Source organism: Dermochelys coriacea, chromosome 3 (genome assembly GCF_009764565.3).
Source record: "Dermochelys coriacea isolate rDerCor1 chromosome 3, rDerCor1.pri.v4, whole genome shotgun sequence".
Classification (NCBI taxonomy): domain Eukaryota; kingdom Metazoa; phylum Chordata; order Testudines; family Dermochelyidae; genus Dermochelys; species Dermochelys coriacea.
In genome coordinates this window covers 52,270,578-52,291,429 of record NC_050070.1, presented here as the reverse complement: position 1 = coordinate 52,291,429, position 20,852 = coordinate 52,270,578, and the positions used below count along the sequence as shown (strand labels likewise).

At 43.2% G+C, this 20,852-nt stretch overlaps 1 protein-coding gene across 1 annotated transcript in view; it reads left to right on the top strand.

The window, feature by feature from the left end:
* Positions 1–20,234, top strand: part of LOC122459437 (fibropellin-3-like) — a 46,617-nt gene extending 26,383 nt beyond the window's left edge. The window contains exon 5 of the mRNA XM_043511473.1: positions 19,970–20,234. Coding sequence (XP_043367408.1) covers positions 19,970–20,234 — 265 coding nt within the window. The remainder of the gene's footprint in view (positions 1–19,969) is intronic.
* The last annotated feature ends 618 nt before the right edge of the window (positions 20,235–20,852 follow it).

The window sequence follows — 20,852 nt, the reverse complement described above, 5'->3', positions numbered from 1 at the left end:
ATAGTTTCCAGATTCAAGGCATATCCTGTGCTGCATTCTGACCATTTCACAATTGCGTAAACTCCCTTTTGATGGTTTAGTCCATCATAGAGACTCCAATGTACTCTCTTCCTCCTTCTCTCCCTTCCCCAGTGTATATTGTGTGACAGGGGTGTTCTTGTTCTTCTATGATCCTTGGCTACCTAGACAGCATCTTGGAGGCATAGGTAGTGGATGTGTATTAGTGCTGCTTAGAGGCTGCTCTAACTTACACCAGTGATTGGGCATTTGCAGTAGTGTAAAGATTGCTTAAAGCCACTTTTAAGTCCTTCCTTCAGTCTGCAATTAGTACAGCTCTATCACAGCAGAGGATCCAGCCCTAGAAGTTTTAATAAAGAGCAGATCAAAGTGAATATCATTTTTGTTCTTGTATTTATTTTTTCAGTATCCTATTTTATTTAATTTAAAGAACATTTAGATAGGACCAGCTTGAGACAATAAGCTTCCTGCTGGGATGTCCTAGTTACATTAAGATGGTTCTATTGTACTATGCAGGGGACTGGACTAGATGATCACTCGAGGTCCCTCCCAATTTTATGATTGCATGTGAAGCTGTCAGAATATTTTAAGGCATAGATTTTGAGAAGAGAAATCACAGTAAAGGAGAGTTTAATGTACAATAGTCAGGGTCATATCTAATACGACCATCACAATGATAACTGAATGAAGCCATGTTTTCTGTCAGCATATTCTTCATGATCTTCTCCATAGACTCATACTATATGTGTAAGCAAGTTAAAGGAATGTCACAGGTTCAATCAACACCTTCTGGGCCTCTCACCAGCCACTGGAGCCCATGTGTTTTATGCCTCCAGAGTCTGGACAGAACCCAGACAATGCCCCTGTCTTCGGGTCCCCAGGAAACTCTTGGGGTGTAGATCCTCTATCTCTCATGCATTCCTGAGAGTTCCAGCCCATATATTCAGTGCTGATCTCTCCAACTCCCACCCCCAATAACTTAACCACATCCTCTCCCAGAACTCCACCTGAAGGTGTGAACCTTCTCATTTATCTCTTCCAGGGGGCACATGGTAGATGTAACATACAAACACACTTTGCTTGGGATTCTAACATACTATTACTATATCTTTAATAGCACTAGAAATATACACATCTATACAAAAATAGTAAACCCTACATAAATTTGCTTGCTTCAATTTCCTCACCATTCCACATTGTTTGGGCTTGAGTCAGGGTTGCCTAGGGCTCTCCAGGGACCATTGCAGTGCATGGCTTAGACTCTGAAACATGGAGTCTTTTTACATCCAACTCACCTCTTCTGACCTTGCGCAATTCATTGTCTTCACTTCTCATGCTCAAAACTTGCATATGTTTTTTGGAGTCTTTTTGTAATCTGCTTTGTCACCGCTGTCTCTTTGTTCTGCTTGGGGAATCTCCTTTGTCTCCACTTCCACACTTTCTTTAGACAAGAGGAAAAAGTATCTTCTCTTAGCTTCACGAAAGTCATTGTCTTAAGGTGTCTCACACTGAGTTCTAATGACCCACAATTGCCCCTGGTCTGGCAGAGACATGACACATCCCTGTCAACCTATGGTGACAAAGCAGCATGTTGTAATTATTGGACCTAAAATTTACCCTAAACAACTGTGAAAAAGGATGTTAAAGTTCATAAGATAGCAACCTATGACTTTTTGCCTGCCTAAAAATTAACCATGGAAAATAGGTCACATTATTTTCAATGAATAAATGTAATGAACAGGTGCAAGAAAAACAGAGAGAAGAATTGAATTAGTCCAAACAAAAATAGCCTACTGATATAGGTCAAGGACTATGGTGAGATCATACTTGGTAAACAAGACAATGGGGAAATGAGGTTACCTATTCCAAGTTTGGTCTTATGGAGATGTATTTAATCAGTGGACAAAATAATGAGGGTAAAATAAGCCATCCTTTTTTACTCCTTTTAGGGATTTTTAAAGAGATACTTTGGGTGAAAAAAAAGAATAATCTTTCCCCCAGCTCATCTCCCAACCTGCCGTCATTGCAACTGACCTCAATTCATTTCAGCTTCCTTGACCTAAAGTTAAAAGGAGCACACCAGAATAAGGGACTTTCTTACTGACAGGAAGGCTGGCTGGCCTTGCTCATGGAATATTGTTTTCATCTGTGGGTGCTGAAAGTCATCACAATATCATGACATCCAGTCCTCAGTCCATCAGTGGGGATTATTAAGTATATACATCACAGAGGACTGTAAGATCCTCTATTGTTTTCCTTCCATTGTTCTGTTGCTTTCTGACTGTCCCTATGCTATCTCTCATTCCGTTGGATTTTCTGAAATCATCTATACTGTATTCATTCATGCCTACCTTGTTAAAAAATAAAGTATACAATCAGATGATATCCTTGACCATGATGTCAGCCAGGGTCCAAAAACCAAGTATCATGATCAACTTGCCAGGCAAAGCATCCACTAGTAACTAAACAGCAGTCCAGTGCTCTGAAAAAATCAACAAAAAACATATTTTACCCATTTTTTTTTCTTTCTTGCTACTCCTCTGCCTTGTATCTGTCTCTCAAAAACAGAATAAGTAAATGAATTTGCATAACAGGACTAAAAGTAAAATTAACCCTTTCCACTTAATCAAAGAAAGGTTATTAATGAAAATAAGAAACACTGATAGGGTTTGACTATGTTTGTTTTGCATAATCATTCAATCACAGTTTCAATGTAAATGCTTATTTTAATTCATTGTTCTTTGTGTGTTCATGTTTAAATCAATGAACTTTCAACTTTGTTGCTGGCACAAAAGCCCGAGGCAAGCAACAGCTGGATTCGTTGCCTGGTATGCGTCGCCCAATAATCACAACGGGGTGGAGAAGTAGAAAAGTTTATTTGAAGCTTCAAGCGGTACAGGGAGACAACAATCTCAAATCCTGCACACCAGTGCAAGCAGTTACACATATTTTATACATTCATTCTTTAGCATACTTATCCAATAGCAAGCAGCCCCTGAGTGTCCATATAGCCAATCCGGTATACCAACCAGTTCCCCTTTTTCCTCTTATCATCTATTCCCCCATATATGGAGTTGTTTGTTCAGCATTATCTAACATTCCTGTCCTGCTTGACCTAATCTTGCTCCAGCCAGTCTGCGCCTGCAATACACTGTTGCAAACTTCTCAGCGTGACTGCTGTGAGTGTCTCTGGGCAGAAAAGGGAAGGGGGGAGCATCTGGGCCTAGAGCGAGGGGGCTTCATCTACACTCATGGTCTTCCATCCCCTTGAGTTACCTAATGGCCATGCCCGGTGTCCCCAACAACTTGAATGAATGCTTTTGGATGTTTGTCAAGTAACCAAGTAAATCCAAGGTCTCTGTAAAAAATAACTCCAAACCTATCTATCACTGTTTAATGTTGGACAGAGAAAGAGACAGAAAAACACTGTTAGCTCTTGTGGCCTTTGCCATATCATGAATGCCTGTTGTATTGATATTGATCTCAATTTTCTTAGAAACAACTTCATAATTGCTTAATATTATCAGCCAAAATTCATAAGTCATACATCATTATCCCAGGAACCAAATCAACACAAGGAACTTCACAGGGAATTTGTGAACAATCAGTTATCATTATTGACATAAAATTCCATGAATTAGTTTGGGTGGAATTGCTAGAACAACAAAAGTAACACAAATTGTGTTTAAAGTTGTAATAAAATTATCTGATGCTTTTTGAAAATGTTTTACTTTAATTCTACAGAATTCTTGTCAAATAAATAGTCATGACAATTTTAAAAGATCTTGGTTCAGTTAAAAATTAGTTTTCTTACCATGGTATTTTGTCACAAAGCTTCTGAGAAAGTTTGAAAATGGTCCTCTAATGCTTGACATGCTTTAGATAACATAGTTTTAAGGAACTGACCTGAATTCTGAGGCCCTATCTGTGCTAAAAAATCTATATTTATGTATTAGGCCCTAATGTCTGGTCTTACCATGATTAGTTCTTAGCTCTTTACCGTAGTTTATTGTATTAAAATAAAATTATAATCAATAGTTGTAATACAGTTTTGTCTTGTTTTTATCAGCAAGATGGACCCATGTTACAATGTTTAGGTATCACAACCAGATATAAGTTCTGTGCTTAATTGTGGTAGGTTCTGTAGGTCATACAGGGATTTAGAAGATGTTTTTTTCAGCAAAACAAAACAAAAAGCTATTGTGATTAAGTGTAAGCTTATAATTAGTCACTTGGACACAATGAACATTTCATTAGTGTAGACATTAGATATGGTTGAAGTGATAACAAGATGGTATCAACAGCATACGTTACTACTGAGACATTAGAACAAACATTAGGAAGATCATTTATGTAGCGGACAAGACCGGTACAAGATGGGACAAAAGAATCAATCATGATAGACTCCAGGAAATGTAGGGTGCAAGCCAGATTTACAGTCATGAAGTACTCCTGATTAATCAGCAAAGTGCTGATCTGCTTAACATCTTGTGAAATCCCATTTAAATCTATGAGATTGCACGGGGAATAAGTTGGTATAGAATGTGTCTGACTACTAAACCCTGGTCTACACTACGTGTTGAGGTCGAATTTAGCAGCGTTAAATCTATGTAACCCTGCACCCGTCCACATGACGAAGCCCTTTTTTCGACTTAAAGGGCTCTTAAAATCGATTTCCTTATTCCACCCCCAACAAGGGGATTAGCGCTGAAATCGGTTTTGCTGGGTCGAATTTGGGGTACTGTGGATGCAATTAGATGGTATTGGCCTCCGGGAGCTATCCCAGAGTGCTCCATTGTGACCGCTCTGGACAGCACTCTCAACTCAGATGCACTGACCAGGTAGACAGGAAAAGGCCCACGAACTTTTGAATTTCAATTTCCTGTTTGGCCAGTGTGGCAAGCTGCAGGTGACCATGCAGAGCACATCAGCAGAGGTGACCATGATGGAGTCCCAAAATCGAAAAAGAGCTCCAGCATGGACTGAACGGGAGGTATGGGATCTGACCTCTGTATGGGGAGAGGAATCCGTGCTATCAGAACTACATTCCAGGTTTCGAAATGCCAAAACATTTGTGAAAATCTCCCAGGGCATGAAGGACAGAGGCCATAACAGGGACCCGAAGCAGTGCCACGTGAAACTTAAGGAGTTGAGGCAAGCCTACCAGAAAACCAGAGAGGCCAACGGACACTACGGGTCAGAGCCCCAAACATGCCGCTTCTATGATGAGCTGCGTGCCATAACTCACAGCAAACAAGCGGAGAAACCGGTTTTCCCGACAGCCAGGAACTGTTTCTCACCCTGGACCTGGAGCCAGTATCCCCTGAACCCACCCAAGGCTGCCTCCCGGACCCACCAGGCGGAGAAGGGTCCTCTGGTGAGTGTACCTTTTAAAATACTATAAAAGGTTTAAAAGCCAGCATGTTTAATGATTAATTTGCCCTGGCATTCATGGCTCTCCTGGATATACTCCCAAAGCCTTTGCAAAAGGTTTCTGGGGACGGCAGCCTTATTCCATCCGCCATGGTAGGACACTTTACGACTCCAGGCCAGTAGCACGTACTCAGGAATCATTGTAGAACAAAGCATTGCAGTGTATGTTTGCTGGCGTTCAAACAACATCCGTTCTTTATCTCTCTGTGTTATCCTCAGGAAAGTGATATCATTCATGGTCACCTGGTTGAAATAGGGTGCTTTTCTTAAGGGGACATTCAGAGGTGCCCGTTCCTGCTGGGCTGTTTGCCTATGGCTGAACAGAAATGTTCCCCGCTGTTAGCCACGCGGTGTGGGGAGGCAAAATGCGACCTTGTAACAAAAGCATATGTGCTATGTATGTAATATTAACAGCAAGGTTTACCGTGAAAGAGTGTACCCATTGTTCTGTAAAATGTGTCTTTTCAACTGTCCCTTTTTTTTTTCCTCCACCAGCTGCATGTGTTTCAAGGATCACCTCCTTCCCAGAGGCTAGCGAAGATTAGAAGGTGAAAAAAATGCACTCGTGATGAAATGTTCTCTGAGCTCATGCTTTCCTCCCACACTGACAGAACACAGATGAATGCGTAGAGGCAGACAACGTCAGAGTGCAAGAAAGCACAAAATGACCGGGAGGAGAGGTGGCGGGCTGAAGAGAGGGCTGAAGCTGAAAGGTGGAGGCAGCGTGATGAGAGGAGGCAGGATTCAATGCTGAGGTTGTTGGAGGATCAAACTCATATGCTCCAGCGTATGGTTGAGCTGCAGGAAAGGCAGCAGGAGCACAGACCGTCGCTACAGCCCCTGTGTAACCAACCGCCCTCCTCCCCAAGTTCCATAGCCTCCTCACCCAGATGCCCACGAACACGGTGGGGGGGCCTCTGGCCACTCAGTCACTCCACCCCAGATGATTGCCCAAGTAACAGAAGGCTGGCATTCAATAAGTTTTAAACTTTTAAAGTTCTGTGTGGCCTTGTCCTTCCCTCCTCCACCACCCCTCCTGAGCTACCTTGGTAATTATCCCCCTATTTGTGTGATGAATTAATAAAGAATGAATGAATGTGAAGCAACAATAACTTTATTGCCTCTGCAAGCGGTGATCGAAGGGAAGTGGGGAGGGTGGTTAGCTTACAGGGAAGTAGAGGGAACCAAGGGGTGGGGAATTTCATCAAGGAGAAACAAACAGAACTTTCACACCATAGCCTGGCCAGTCATGAAACTGGTTTTCAAAGCTTCTCTGATGTGCACCGCACCCTTCTGTGCTCTTCTAACCGCCCTGGTGTCTGGCTATGCATAACCAGCAGCCAGGCGATTTGCCTCAACCTCCCACCCCGCCATAAACGTCTCCCCCTTACTCTCACAGATATTGTGGAGAGCACAGCAAGCAGTAATAACAGTGGGAATATTGGTTTCGCTGAGGTCTAACCGAGTCAGTAAACTGCCAGCGCATTTTTATACGTCCAAATCACATTCTACCACCATTCTGCACTTGCTCAGCCTGTAGTTGAACAGCTCCTGACTACTCTCCAGGCTGCCTATGTATGGCTTCGTGAGCCATGGCATTAAGGGGTAGGCTGGGTCCCCTAGGATAACTATAGGCATTTCAACATCCCCAACGGTTATTTTCTGGTCTTGGAAGAAAGTCCCTTCTTGCAAATTTTGAAACAGACCAGAGTTCCTGAAGATGCGAGTGTCGTGTACCTTTCCCGGCCATCCTACGTTGATGTTGGTGAAACGTCCCTTGTGATCCACCAGTGCTTGCAGCAGTATTGAAAAGTACCCCTTGCGGTTAATGTACTCGCTGGCTTGGTGCTCCGGTGCCAAGAAAGGGATATGGGTTCTGTCTATGGCCCCACCACAGTTAGGGAATCCCATTGCAGCAAAGCCATCCACTATGACCTGCACATTTCCCAGGGTCACTACCCTTGATATCAGCAGATCTTTGACTGCGTTGGCTACTTGCATCACAGCAGCCCCCACAGAAGATTTGCCCACTCCAAATTGATTCCCGACTGACTGGTAGCTGTCTGGCATTGCAAGCTTCCACAGGGCTATTGCCACTCGCTTCTCAACTGTGAGGGCTGCTCTCATCTTGGTATTTTTGCGCCTCAGGGCAGGGGAAAGCAAGTCACAAATTTCCATGAAAGTGCCCTTACGCATGCAAAAGTTTCGCAGCCACTGGGAATCATAGAATCATAGAATCATAGAATATCAGGGTTGGAAGGGACCCCAGAAGGTCATCTAGTCCAAACCCCCTGCTCAAAGCAGGACCAAGTCCCAGTTAAATCATCCTAGCCAGGGCTTTGTCAAGCCTGACCTTAAAAACCTCTAAGGAAGGAGATTCTACCACCTCCCTAGGTAACGCATTCCAGTGTTTCACCACCCTCTTAGTGAAAAAGTTTTTCCTAATATCCAATCTAAACCTCCCCCATTGCAACTTGAGACCATTACTCCTCGTTCTGTCATCTGCTACCATTGAGAACAGTCTAGAGCCATCCTCTTTGAAACCCCCTTTCAGGTAGTTGAAAGCAGCTATCAAATCCCCCCTCATTCTTCTCTTCTGCAGACTAAACAATCCCAGCTCCCTCAGCCTCTCCTCATAAGTCATGTGCTCTAGACCCCTAATCATTTTTGTTGCCCTTCGCTGTACTCTTTCCAATTTATCCACATCCTTCTTGTAGTGTGGGGCCCAAAACTGGACACAGTACTCCAGATGAGGCCTCACCAGTGTCGAATAGAGGGGAACGATCACGTCCCTTGATCTGCTCGCTATGCCCCTACTTATACATCCCAAAATGCCATTGGCCTTCTTGGCAACAAGGGCACACTGCTGACTCATATCCAGTTTCTCGTCCACTGTCACCCCTAGGTCCTTTTCCGCAGAACTGCTGCCGAGCCATTCGGTCCCTAGTCTGTAGCGGTGCATTGGATTCTTCCATCCTAAGTGCAGGACCCTGCACTTATCCTTATTGAACCTCATTAGATTTCTTTTGGCCCAATCTTCCAATTTGTCTAGGTCCTTCTGTATCCTATCCCTCCCCTCCAGCGTATCTACCACTCCTCCCAGTTTAGTATCATCCGCAAATTTGCTGAGAGTGCAATCCACACCATCCTCCAGATCATTTATGAAGATATTGAACAAAACGGGCCCCAGGACCGACCCCTGGGGCACTCCACTTGACACCGGCTGCCAACTAGACATGGAGCCATTGATCACTACCCGTTGAGCCCGACAATCTAGCCAGCTTTCTACCCACCTTATAGTGCATTCATCCAGCCCATACTTCCTTAACTTGCTGACAAGAATGCTGTGGGAGACCGTGTCAAAAGCTTTGCTAAAGTCAAGAAACAATACATCGACTGCTTTCCCTTCATCCACAGAACCAGTAATCTCATCATAAAAGGCGATTAGATTAGTCAGGCATGACCTTCCCTTGGTGAATCCATGCTGACTGTTCCTGATCACTTTCCTCTCCTCTAAGTGCTTCAGGATTGATTCTTTGAGGACCTGCTCCATGATTTTTCCAGGGACTGAGGTGAGGCTGACCGGCCTGTAGTTCCCAGGATCCTCCTTCTTCCCTTTTTTAAAGATGGGCACTACATTAGCCTTTTTCCAGTCATCCGGGACTTCCCCCGTTCGCCACGAGTTTTCAAAGATAATGGCCAAGGGCTCTGCAATCACAGCCGCCAATTCCCTCAGCACTCTCGGATGCAATTCGTCCGGCCCCATGGACTTGTGCACGTCCAGCTTTTCTAAATAGTCCCTAACCACCTCTATCTCTACAGAGGGCTGGCCATCTCTTCCCCATTTTGTGATGCCCAGCACAGCAGTCTGGGAGCTGACCTTGTTAGTGAAAACAGAGGCAAAAAAAGCATTGAGTACATTAGCTTTTTCCACATCCTCTGTCACTAGCTTGCCTCCCTCATTCAGTAAGGGGCCCACACTTTCCTTGGCTTTCTTCTTGTTGCCAACATACCTGAAGAAACCCTTCTTGTTACTCTTGACATCTCTTGCTAGCTGCAGCTCCAGGTGCGATTTGGCCTTCCTGATATCTTTCCTACATGCCCGAGCAATATTTTTATACTCTTCCCTGGTCATATGTCCAACCTTCCACTTCTTGTAAGCTTCTTTTTTATGTTTAAGATCCGCTAGGATTTCACCATTAAGCCAAGCTGGTCGCCTGCCATATTTACTATTCTTTCGACTCATCGGGATGGTTTGTCCCTGTAACCTCAACAGGGATTCCTTGAAATACAGCCAGCTCTCCTGGACTCCCTTCCCTTTCATGTTAGTCCCCCAGGGGATCCTGGCCATCTGTTCCCTGAGGGAGTCAAAGTCTGCTTTCCTGAAGTCCAGGGTCCGTATCCTGCTGCTTACCTTTCTTCCCTGCGTCAGGATCCTGAACTCAACCAACTCATGGTCACTGCCTCCCAGATTCCCATCCACTTTTGCTTCCCCCACTAATTCTACCCGGTTTGTGAGCAGCAGGTCAAGAAAAGCGCTCCCCCTAGTTGGCTCCCCTAGCACTTGCACCAGGAAATTGTCCCAAACCTGCAAATCTATGCGGTCCCACCAGTCTGTGCTTGTTTCCCGAGCCCAGAATCAGCGTTCCACCGCATGAACCTGCCCCATTAGCACCTTGATGCCCACATTGGCAGGACCCGTGCTTTGAGAGAAGTCTGTGTCCATATCCTCATCACTCTTGTCACCATGCTGATGTCACCTACTCTCTCGGTTTCGCTTTGCCAGGTTCTGGTGTTGCATATACTGCTGGATAATGCGTGTGGTGTTTAATGTGCTCCTAATTGCCAAAGTCATCTGAGCAGGCTCCATGCTTGCCGTGGTATGGCATCTGCACAGAAAAAAGGTGCGGAACGATTGTCTGCTGTTGCCCTGATGGAAGGAGGGGCGACTGACAACATGGCTTACAGGGTTGGCTTACAGGGAATTAAAATCAACAAAGGGGGTGGCTTTGCGAGAAACTGAATGACCGCCTCAGGGATAGAACTCAAAACCTCAAGGATAGAACTCAAAACTGGGTTTAGCAGGCTGTCCATTTCAGAGGGAGGGAGGAGAAAATGAATACAAAACAAATCTTTCTTGTTTTGAGCCACTTCATCTATTTTTATATATCATACTGGCAGCAGACTGTGCAGTACGACCGCTAGCCATCGTCACCTCCTGGGTGCTCGGCAGAAGACGGTGCAGTATGACTACTGGCCATTGTCTTCTGCTGGCTGCAAATTAAAAGACAGTAAACTGCCGGTAGGACTCAATCGCCATGTGACAAAACAAGGGAAATGACCTGGCTGAGTCACTCCCATGTTTGCCCAGGCGCCCGGTTAAAAGAGCACCCAGGACTACGTCGACGACGGCTACCAGTCATACTGCACTGTCTGCTGCCAAAAGGGAATTAACTGCTGCTGTGTAGCAATGCAGTACCATGTCCACCAGCACCCAGGAGACATATGGTGACGGTTAGCTGAGCGGGCTCCATGCTTGCTGTGGTATGGCGTCTGCACAGGTAACTCAAGAAAAAAGGTGCAAAACGATTGTTTGCCCTTGCTTTTACGGAGGGAGGGAGGGAACGGGGGCCTGACGATATGTACCCAGAACCAGCTGCGACAATGTTTTAGCCCCATCAGGCACTGGGATTTCTACCTAGAATTCAAATGGGCGGTGGAGACTGCGGTAACTCTGGGATAGCTACCCACAGTGCAAAGCTCCAGAAGTCGACTGTTGCCTCAGTACTGTGGACACAGTCCGCTGACTACATGCACTTAGAGCATTTGTGTGGGGACACACACACTCGACTGTATAAAAACGCTTTCTACAAAACCGACTTCTATAAATTCGACCTAATTTTGTAGTGTAGACATACCCTAAGAGAGACAACATGAGTGTAACTACCAGGAAGTTGGGGTGAAGACTCAACTCAGTTTCTTCTGATTTCAAGTACTAGGCAAAATGTTACCTTTCTGCCATCAGCCAACAGCAATTTGTGAACCGTCTGCCTCCATTCAGTAGAGATTAACTATGTGCCGTAGCCAGATCAGGCAATTTCACTTCCTCCAAGCCTCCCTCCACTGTTTTCTCCTTTCAGATTCGCATTGGACCTTGAAGGGGAAATCTATGGATACTAGGTTATTGGAGAAGATGGGAGGTACTCCTAGAGAAATTGGCCTGAATGTGGGAGAGATCTGTGTGCACTGTTGCTGACCTAACGAGTCCTGAATCTAGCCCAGTCTTAGAATCATAGAAGATTAGGGTTGGAAGAGACTTCAGGAGGTCATCTAGTCCAACCCCCTCCTCAAAGCAGGACCAGCCCCAACTAAATCATCCCAGCCAGGGCTTTCTTAAGATGGGCCTTAAAAACCTCTAAGGATGGAGATTTCACCACCTCTCTAGGTACCCATTCCAGTGCTTCACCACCCTCCTAGTGAAATAGCGTTTCCTAATATTCAACCTAGACCTCCCAGACTGCAACTTGAGACCATTGCTCCTTGTTCTGTCATTTGCCACCACTGTGAACAACCTAGTTCCATCCTCTTTGGAACCCCGCCTTCAGGGAAGGCTGCTATCAAATTCTCCCCTCACTCTTCTCTTCTGCAGACTAAATAACCCCAGTTCCCCCAGCTTCTCATCGTAAGTCATGTGCCCCAGCCTCCTAATACTTTTTATTGCCCTCTGCTGGAATCTCTCCAATTTGTCGACATCCCTTCTGTAGTGGGGGGACCAAAACTGGATGCAATACTCCAGCTGTGGCCTCACCGTGCAGAATAGAGGGGAATTATCACTTACTTTAATCTTCTGGCAATGCTCCTACTAATGTAGCCCAATATGTTGTTGGTCTTCTTGACAACAAGGGCACACTGCTGACTCATATTCAGTATCTCATCCACAGTAATCCTCATGTCCTTTTCTTCAGAACTGCTGCTTATCCAGTTGGTCCCCAGCCTGTAGCAGTGCATGAGATTCTTCCTTCCTAAGTGCAGGACTCTGCACTTGTCCTTGTTGAAGCTCATCAGATTTCTTTCTTTCTTTCTCCAATCCTCCAATCTGTCTAGGTCACTCTGGACTCTATCCCTACTCTCCAGCAAATCTACCTCTCCCCCGAGTTTAGTGTCATCTGTGAACTTGCTGAGTGTGCAATTCATCCCATCATCCAGATCATTGATAAAGATGTTGAACAAAACCATCCCCAGGACTGACCCCTGGGGCACTTCGCTTGATACCAACTGCCAAGTAGACATTGAGCTGTTGATCACTACCCATTGAGCCTGACAATCTAGCCAGCTTTCTATCCACCTTATAGTCCATGCATTCAATCCATACTTTTTTAACTTGCTGGCAAAAATACTGTGGGAGACCGTATCAAAAGCTTTGCTAAAGTCAACATATATCACACCCACCATTTTCCTCATTGCCACAGAGCCAGTTATCTCATCATAGAAGGCAATAAAGTTAGTCAGGCATGACTTGTCCTTGGTGAATCCATGTTGACTATACCTGATCACCTTCCTGTCCTCCAAGTGCTTCAAAATGGATTCCTTGAGGACCTGCTCCATGATTTTTTCAGGGACTTAGGTGAGAACAACTAGTCTGTAGTTCCCCAGATTCTCCTTCTTCCCTTTTTTTAAAGATGGGCACTATATTTGCCTTTTTTCCAATCATCTGTTACCTCCCCTGATCACCATGAGTTTTCAAAGATAATGGTCAATGGCTCTGCAATCACATCAGCAAACTTCCTCAGCACCCTTGGATGCGTTAGTTCTGGACCCATGGACTTGTGCATGTCCTGCTTTTCTAAATAGTCCTTAACCTATTTTTTCCACCACTGAGGGCTGCTCACCTCCTTCCCATACTGTGCTGCCCAGTGCAGCAATCTGGGAACTGACCTTGTATGTGAAGACCGAAGCAAAAAAAGCATTGAGTACTTCAGCTTTTTCCACATCATCTGCCACTAGGTTGCCTCCTCCATTCAGTAACAATCCCACACTTTCCCTGACCTTCTGCTTATTGCTAACGTACCTGTAGAAACCTTTCTTGTGACCGTTCACATCCCTTGCTAGCTGCAGCTCCAATAGGAAGCGCTCTTTGAAGTTCAGGTGTATGTCAAAGCTACATCAGAGCAGTGTTTAACATAAAATACTATTTAAGCCTCATAAAAGAGTGAGCTGGGATAAAATAATAACATACTTTAAACATCTTGGATTGTTCACAATCTTAGAAGAGTGTTAATGTTATCAAAACATGCAATAAGTTAATTGCCACCAAATCCCACAAGATTGGATTTATATTATATTTTATTCAAGCTGAGACATGTACACTATGTCAATTAAAACTGACCTCACTCAGTGAAACTAGAGTAGTTCCTAACAAGCTATTATATGTACCTGGCACTAAGTTAAAAGAAATTTCAGTGGATGGAAACATAGGCCCAGATAAACAAAGGGACATAGGCACAATATTTAGCATTTCAATGCCTAACTTTCAGGTGCCTAGGACAGTAGTTCCCAAACTTGTTCTGCTGCTTGTGCAGGGAAAGCCCCTGGCGAGCGGAGCCGGTTTGTTTACCTGCCAGATCCGCAGGTTTGGCTGATTGCGGCTCCCAGTGGCTGCGGTTCGCTGCTCCAGGCCAATGGGAGTTGCTGGAAGTGGCGGCCAGTATGTCCCTCGGCCCGCACTGCTTCCAGCAGCTCCCATTGTCCTGGAGCAGTGAACCGTGGCCACTGGGAGCCGCGCTCGGCCGAACCTGCGGACATGGCAGGTAAACAAACCGGCCCGCCAGGGGCTTTCCCTGAACAAGCGGCAGAACAAGTCTGGGAAACACTGGTCTAGGATATCACTGGAACAAAACTGGCATCTGCAAATCCTGAGTTGGATGCCTAAGCTCCCTGTACAGTGAATGAGGAGAGACAGATGCCTAAGACTAGGATCCACAAAAGCCAGCATACTAGGCTGGAAACCACATAAGCTAACCAATTGGAGATGCTGATGAGAGGGGTTCATACTGAACCCTGTGTCTCTCATGTAGTTTGCTGCCTGAGTCTGTGCTGCAGGGAGATGCCTATCTCTGTTGCAGTCCGCAGCCAGGAACTCTTCTTCTGCAGTTTAGGTACCAAAGCTGTTTCTGGTGAGAATGAGTTTGGCAGCTGCCTATCTCCACACAAAACGGCCAGAAGGGAAATAGGACTCCTTTGTAAGCTTTATCCCCCTGGTTTGAGTAATCACCCAGACTGTGGCAAAACCCGGTTCAAATCCCTTTTTCTCATTAGGGGAAGGAGGATATTGAAGATGGGTTCCCTACCTCTTAGGGGAGTTCTCTAATCACTGGTCTATAGAGCTCCCTTTTGTTGACCTAACTAATATGTCATTGTTCAATTATTTAACCAAAACAGAAAAGGAGTACTTGTGGCACCTTAGAGACTAACAAATTTATTAGAGCATAAGCTTTCGTGAGCTACAGCTCACTTCATCGGATGCATTAGATGAAGTGAGCTGTAGCTCACGAAAGCTTATGCTCTAATAAATTTGTTAGTCTCTAAGGTGCCACAAGTACTCCTTTTCTTTTTGCGAATACAGACTAACACGGCTGCTACTCTTAACCAAAACAGAACAGCTTCTACAAGAGAGATTCACCTTGGAATAGTCCATAGTGCAGTGATTAAGACCCTCCCCTCAGATGGGGAGAACCCCTGTTAAAGTTCCTTTTTTCTCATCAGGCAGAAAACAGAATTAATCCAGAGTCTTCCAGATACTGGGTGAGTACCCTAACAACTGCACGAAAAAATTGAGGGAGTATGCCTATTCCCCACATCCAGACATTTTATATCTACTGAATTGACCCTCTCCCCAGTCTCCCCACCCGCTGTGGTATAGACACTACTTTGCCTATCTTCCCCAATCTGTAGATTAGGCTGGGGACTAAAGCAGGAGATAGGCATCTGGATGTCTAGAGCAGGGGTTCTCAAACTTCATTGCATTGTGACCTCCATCTGACAACAAAAATTACTGCACAACCCCAGGGGGGGGACTGAAGCCTGAGCCCCCCACATCCCCCAGGCTGCAACCCTTGGGCCCCAGCAAATCTAATGCCAGCCCTGGTGGCGCCATTAAAATGGGGTCATGACCCACAATTTGAGAATCTGTTGGTCTAGAGTGCTGCTGCAGTGTACGTGCCCAGAGGCTGAAATTTAAAGGCATAAGGAACTTTTGCAGCTGAAGTTTAAGTGCCAATTTAGTTTAAGTGCCTACAGGCATAGCCAGCAGCTGGGGTGGGATGGGAGGGTTAGGGTAAGGGTGTGGATCACAGTGGTGTCTAAAACTGGGACATAGGCACCTAAATCTGGGGTTTAAGCCATAAATCTCTTTGTAGATCTGGGCCAAAGCTTGTACAGTCTAGATCAATTCTGTTTAAAAAAGTAAAATGCAGCCAATTTTTGATGACATGTAATAATATATTCAGCACTTTACAAACCAAACTCATTAATATTCATTGTTTGATACTTCAAAATATTTCTGTCCCACTTTATTTTACAGTTCCATTTATAAAAGTTTTGTAGAGGGTTAATAAATGATTAACAGATGTTATAAGTATGTTACAAACATGAATAGTATGTGTTATAGATGAGTGTAAGCACACCGTTAGAAGATGATAGATAGATAGATAGATATAGATATAAATTATGGCTAGAGCGACCTGTTGAATTTCTGGAAGCTATAAAAAGTAATATCATTTAAAAATCCTTTATAATCTATAAATGACACCTTAAAATAAAGGGTGACCAGTATTTCACTGAAGAAACATAATTTTATATAAAGAGCATTACAAATACTTCTGTTTGTATGACTGTATGTACACAGCAAATGTTGATTGAACAAAGGCTGTTTCAATACCATGAGATTGTGGATTTTACATTGGAAATGTTAAATACAATTATGGGCATGAATAGCTATATATCTCAGCTACTCTGTTCCATGTAGTATGGAGAGTCTATTCTTTATAATGCTGTTTTCTAATCATGTTTTACACATAGAAAATAATTAGCAGCTAGTGTATATTTGAGAAAGCAGTGATCTGTATTTAACAGCCTGGCTAAGCAAATTTTTTGTATTGAAATGGCAAGGCTAAGCTCTTTTTTTCTGTGCAATATGTAAAATGAAGAGTATATCCATGCAAATGATAGCTGGAGCTATCTGGTGAAGTGGATCTGTTTCATTAAACTGAAGGCATCCAGTTATAATGATAACACTAGGACAAATATAGGACATAGATATTCATTCCAGCCTCAGTTTTTCTGGATTTGTGCACACCCTTGAAGACTGAAATATGATACTTATAATAACATGAGTTTTATTATAGACCAAAGAAACACAATAATGAAACCACCAGCATGGTAGTTATTTCTCTTCTCCTGTATAGCTGATCTAGGGTGTCATAAAATTAGAATAAAATCAAAAGCAACAGAAAATATATAGGAAAATAAACAATTTAGTGATAGGATTAACAACAATTAGGTGAATCCCTTTTTTCTTGAATTTCTCTTTCTCCTTAATTAGAGTGAAAAGACCCCCAAAGTTAAATAATACATCTTTTCAGTGTTAACACAGAAAGTTTGGCATTTTCTGTGAATTTCTTGAAGTCTAACTATATTGCAAATGTTTTAAATAGTAAGAGCCAACTTTTCAAAGATTGGTTCAATAGCTGCATCAACAAAATATGCCCACAGCAACTGGTCCTGCAAAAACTCATGTTTGTGGCTGAAAAACAGGCAACTGTGTAACTAAGTGTGTAACTGCAACCTAAGTACTAATCTGAGCACATGTGTGGATTTACACAAATAACCAGTTTATAGGCATAAAGGTGTCCTTTGTTGGCTCAGTGAATACATATTCAGTGTGAGGTCATCAAAATTGCTCCCACTGTTGAATATTTCTGTATTATAAATGTGTGAATGATACTTAAATTAGCAGGTATATTTACTTGTATAGAAACAAACAATTAGAAATTGACATTATATTGTACTGAGCAAATTAAGGGTTTATGGCCCAAGTCCTCCCTCCCTGTGCACAATCCAAATAAACTAGCTTTGTGCAGGGGCTCTTTGAAGATGACAAGTGAAAAATATGTTTCCACCCACTATTCCCCACAAGCTAGAACATGAGTAATGTTCATGGCTGTTCCTGCAACCCAAGGTTGTGATTCCACTAGTCATGCCACCCTCCTTTACTCAATCTGTCCCCTCCACAATATGACCTGAATTTTTATTGAAAAAAAATACACTGGGAAGCGGGAGAAGAAAAAGGGGAACTCTTCCCTTTAAACTCCTCTCCTTTTTAGGCTTTACAGTTTATGTATTGTCCTCTAAAAAGTCTAATAAACACAAGAAGAATCTTGATATTCTCCTCACTTGTTAGAATAGTTAAACTTTTCATTCACAGACTGAAATTAGAGTCTATGTTTCTGGTATCAAAAACTTTTCAGTCTATGTTATGGCCATGTAAATCCTTTTGAGTAAAACAGAAAATAAAAAAATTAAAAGACGGGTGGAAAAGAAAATAAACAAAAAATATTAACCCTTATCCCACTCTTTCCCCTCCAAAAATATGAACCCCTTACTCACTCTACATTATTTCCTTTCTGAGGGCATAAAGAACAAGAACGAAGGTTTTTTCACAACCCTAGAGTCCTGAGTCTGTTGAGGGAATTAAAGAAAGATCCCATATGATTCCAGTTCAACTGGAACCAGGTCCTGCCTACCTTGGAATGTTCCCTGTGTAGCCAGGGCTCAACAGTTATAGTGACCCTATAGTACAAAGAACCCTTACTAGGGCCACTTGCACACCGGAGGGCGAGTTTGCCCAAGGGGTAACCCCACAGAAAACGGAGAGAAAGAGAATCCTATTCTAAATTCACCTGCACGTCATTGGATTACAGCTCACAAAGATAAACATGACTATAATAGGTTAATCCAGTGGTATCTAGGGCTCTGTGACTACTTCCTGTAGGTGGAATTAATACACTGAAATGATTGTTATTTGTATTAAAGCATTTTCAGATTTCTGTTTTGTTTGGTGTACATTGTATGTAACCAGGAATCCATGTTACTGGTCCTCCCTATGCTTCCCCAATAAATGTACCAATGTAGAGCATTCCACTTGGTAACTTTTGAAATCCAATCAAATTGCCAGCAGGGTTTTGTTCTGTAACTCCTCAGCTCCCACACTAAGTAATATTTGTTTATAGTCTGAAAATTCCCAGATGGAGATGCCAGGAGTTAGTTTAGATTGAAAATGATTATTATAATGTTTGTATTACATTAACATCTACAGGCCTCAACTGAAAAGGGGGACCTATGGTTCTAGAAGCTGTACAAACATCCTACAAGAGACTGCTACTTACTGTGAGAGATTACAGTCTAAACAGACAGAAAACGGGAGACAAAACAGAGGCACAGAGCGGAGACGTGACCTGCCCATGTCACACAGCAGCCCTTTGGCAGATTCAGGATAGAACCCAATAGACAAGATTGTTTTTAATGGAAATCTTCATGTGTTTTGTGAAGCACAGTTTTATATGTGCAGGATCAAGTGAACAGTCCAACGGATGTCTGTACTATTGTTTCTAATACAGCATGGACCATATTTCCAATACAGCACGCAAGCATTCTGTGAATATATCTAGATAATAAAGAATGCAATGTTATAATGGACACTTGAAAAGCACCTGGGTGGGGGGTGAAAGGGAATCCAAATTCAAGTGATTTTGCTTTGACTTTGTAATACTTTTCTGTTTGTTTTCCATAGGTACTTGTGCAAGTGAGTTTATGGCCAGGAATACTTGCCAAAACAATACATTTTAAATGACTACTGCCTAATATTTCTGGGAAATTAATTTTCAATTTGTAATAGTTAATATTATTACTGCAAATCTGACTCTAAAACTTATTTGCAGTGTTGTTTTATCTGTGTTGGTCCCTGGATGTTAGAGTGGAAAAGTGAGTAAGGTGCTATCTTTTATTGGACCAACTTCTGTTGATGAAAGAGAGAGGTTTTCAAGCTATACAGAGCTTTTCTTCTTCTTCAGCTCTTTGTAGCTCAAAAAAGTTTTTCTCTCTCACCAACATAAGTTGGTCCAATAAACCACAATACCTCATGCACCTTGCCTCTTTAAACGTTATATTAATCCAATCAGGGAATAGAAACATACTACATGACCTATGTGACTAGTTTAAACAGCCATGATTTTGATTTTCAGATACTTCCAATTAACTATTGCAAGAAAACTACTGAACCAGAATTATTCAGTGAATAGTCTCAAATAATAAATAAAATCTGAGAAAATCACAATCCATTCATGGAATGTTTCATAGTCATAAGACTCACAGTTAATCAAATTAAAGATCATTTACCTACTCTAGTTATGATGCAGAGAAGCATTAGTAGCTAATTTTGTTAATTTTCCCTTGTGTATTTCAGGTGCATGTGTCCTCTGGGATACACTGGCTTCTTCTGTGAGCTTGACATAGATTACTGCATTGGAAACCAGTGCTCAAATCATAGCTTCTGCCAGGACAACTTGAATAATTATAGCTGTCGCTGCATGCCTGGATATGAAGGACCTTTCTGTGAAGTGGAGATTAATGAATGTTCAAGTTCACCCTGCAAAAATGGGGCCACCTGTATGGATTTAATTGGCCACTTCTCATGTCAATGTGTCGCAGGCTTCAAAGGCAAGTTTTAAAATAGAAATATTCACCTTTGATTGGAAACATTTGGTTGTCTAGTTCTATCTCGGTAAAGTTCTGATCATTATTATTTTTAATCATGTGTATATTCCTATTTTGGAGCAACATTAATTTTATTTGAATGCCTATAGAATTTCTTAGATTAGCTGTTCTAAATTTCCCGCTACTCCTCACCACATCCCCACTGTCAGCTTCTTTGGGTTAACTGTGGTGCTAATAAAAATGAAAAATGGGGAGTGGTCAGATTGTGGGAAAAATCCCTCTCCCATGTATGTGTAAGGCCCCAAAAGCAACAAACATGCATTGGGCCCACTGTCTTGTGTGCTAGGGTATGGAGGGCCCATGCATGCATGAGGATTCTGCACCCACTGTGAGCTGCTGAGTACCACTCTATGGTTGCTGCCTCCATAAGCGCCAACTCTCTGGGTGCTCTGGGGCTGGAGCACCCATGGGGAAAGATTTGTGGGTGCTCAGCACCCACTGGCACCAGTAAACTGTTTACAGGGCCCGTGGGCCCCATCAGCTGTTCAGCAGCACTGTCTGGGGACTGATCAGCAGTTTTTTGCAGAGCTGGGAGCCACTGCCGATCAGCTGTTTCCGGCTCTGAGCTGTTG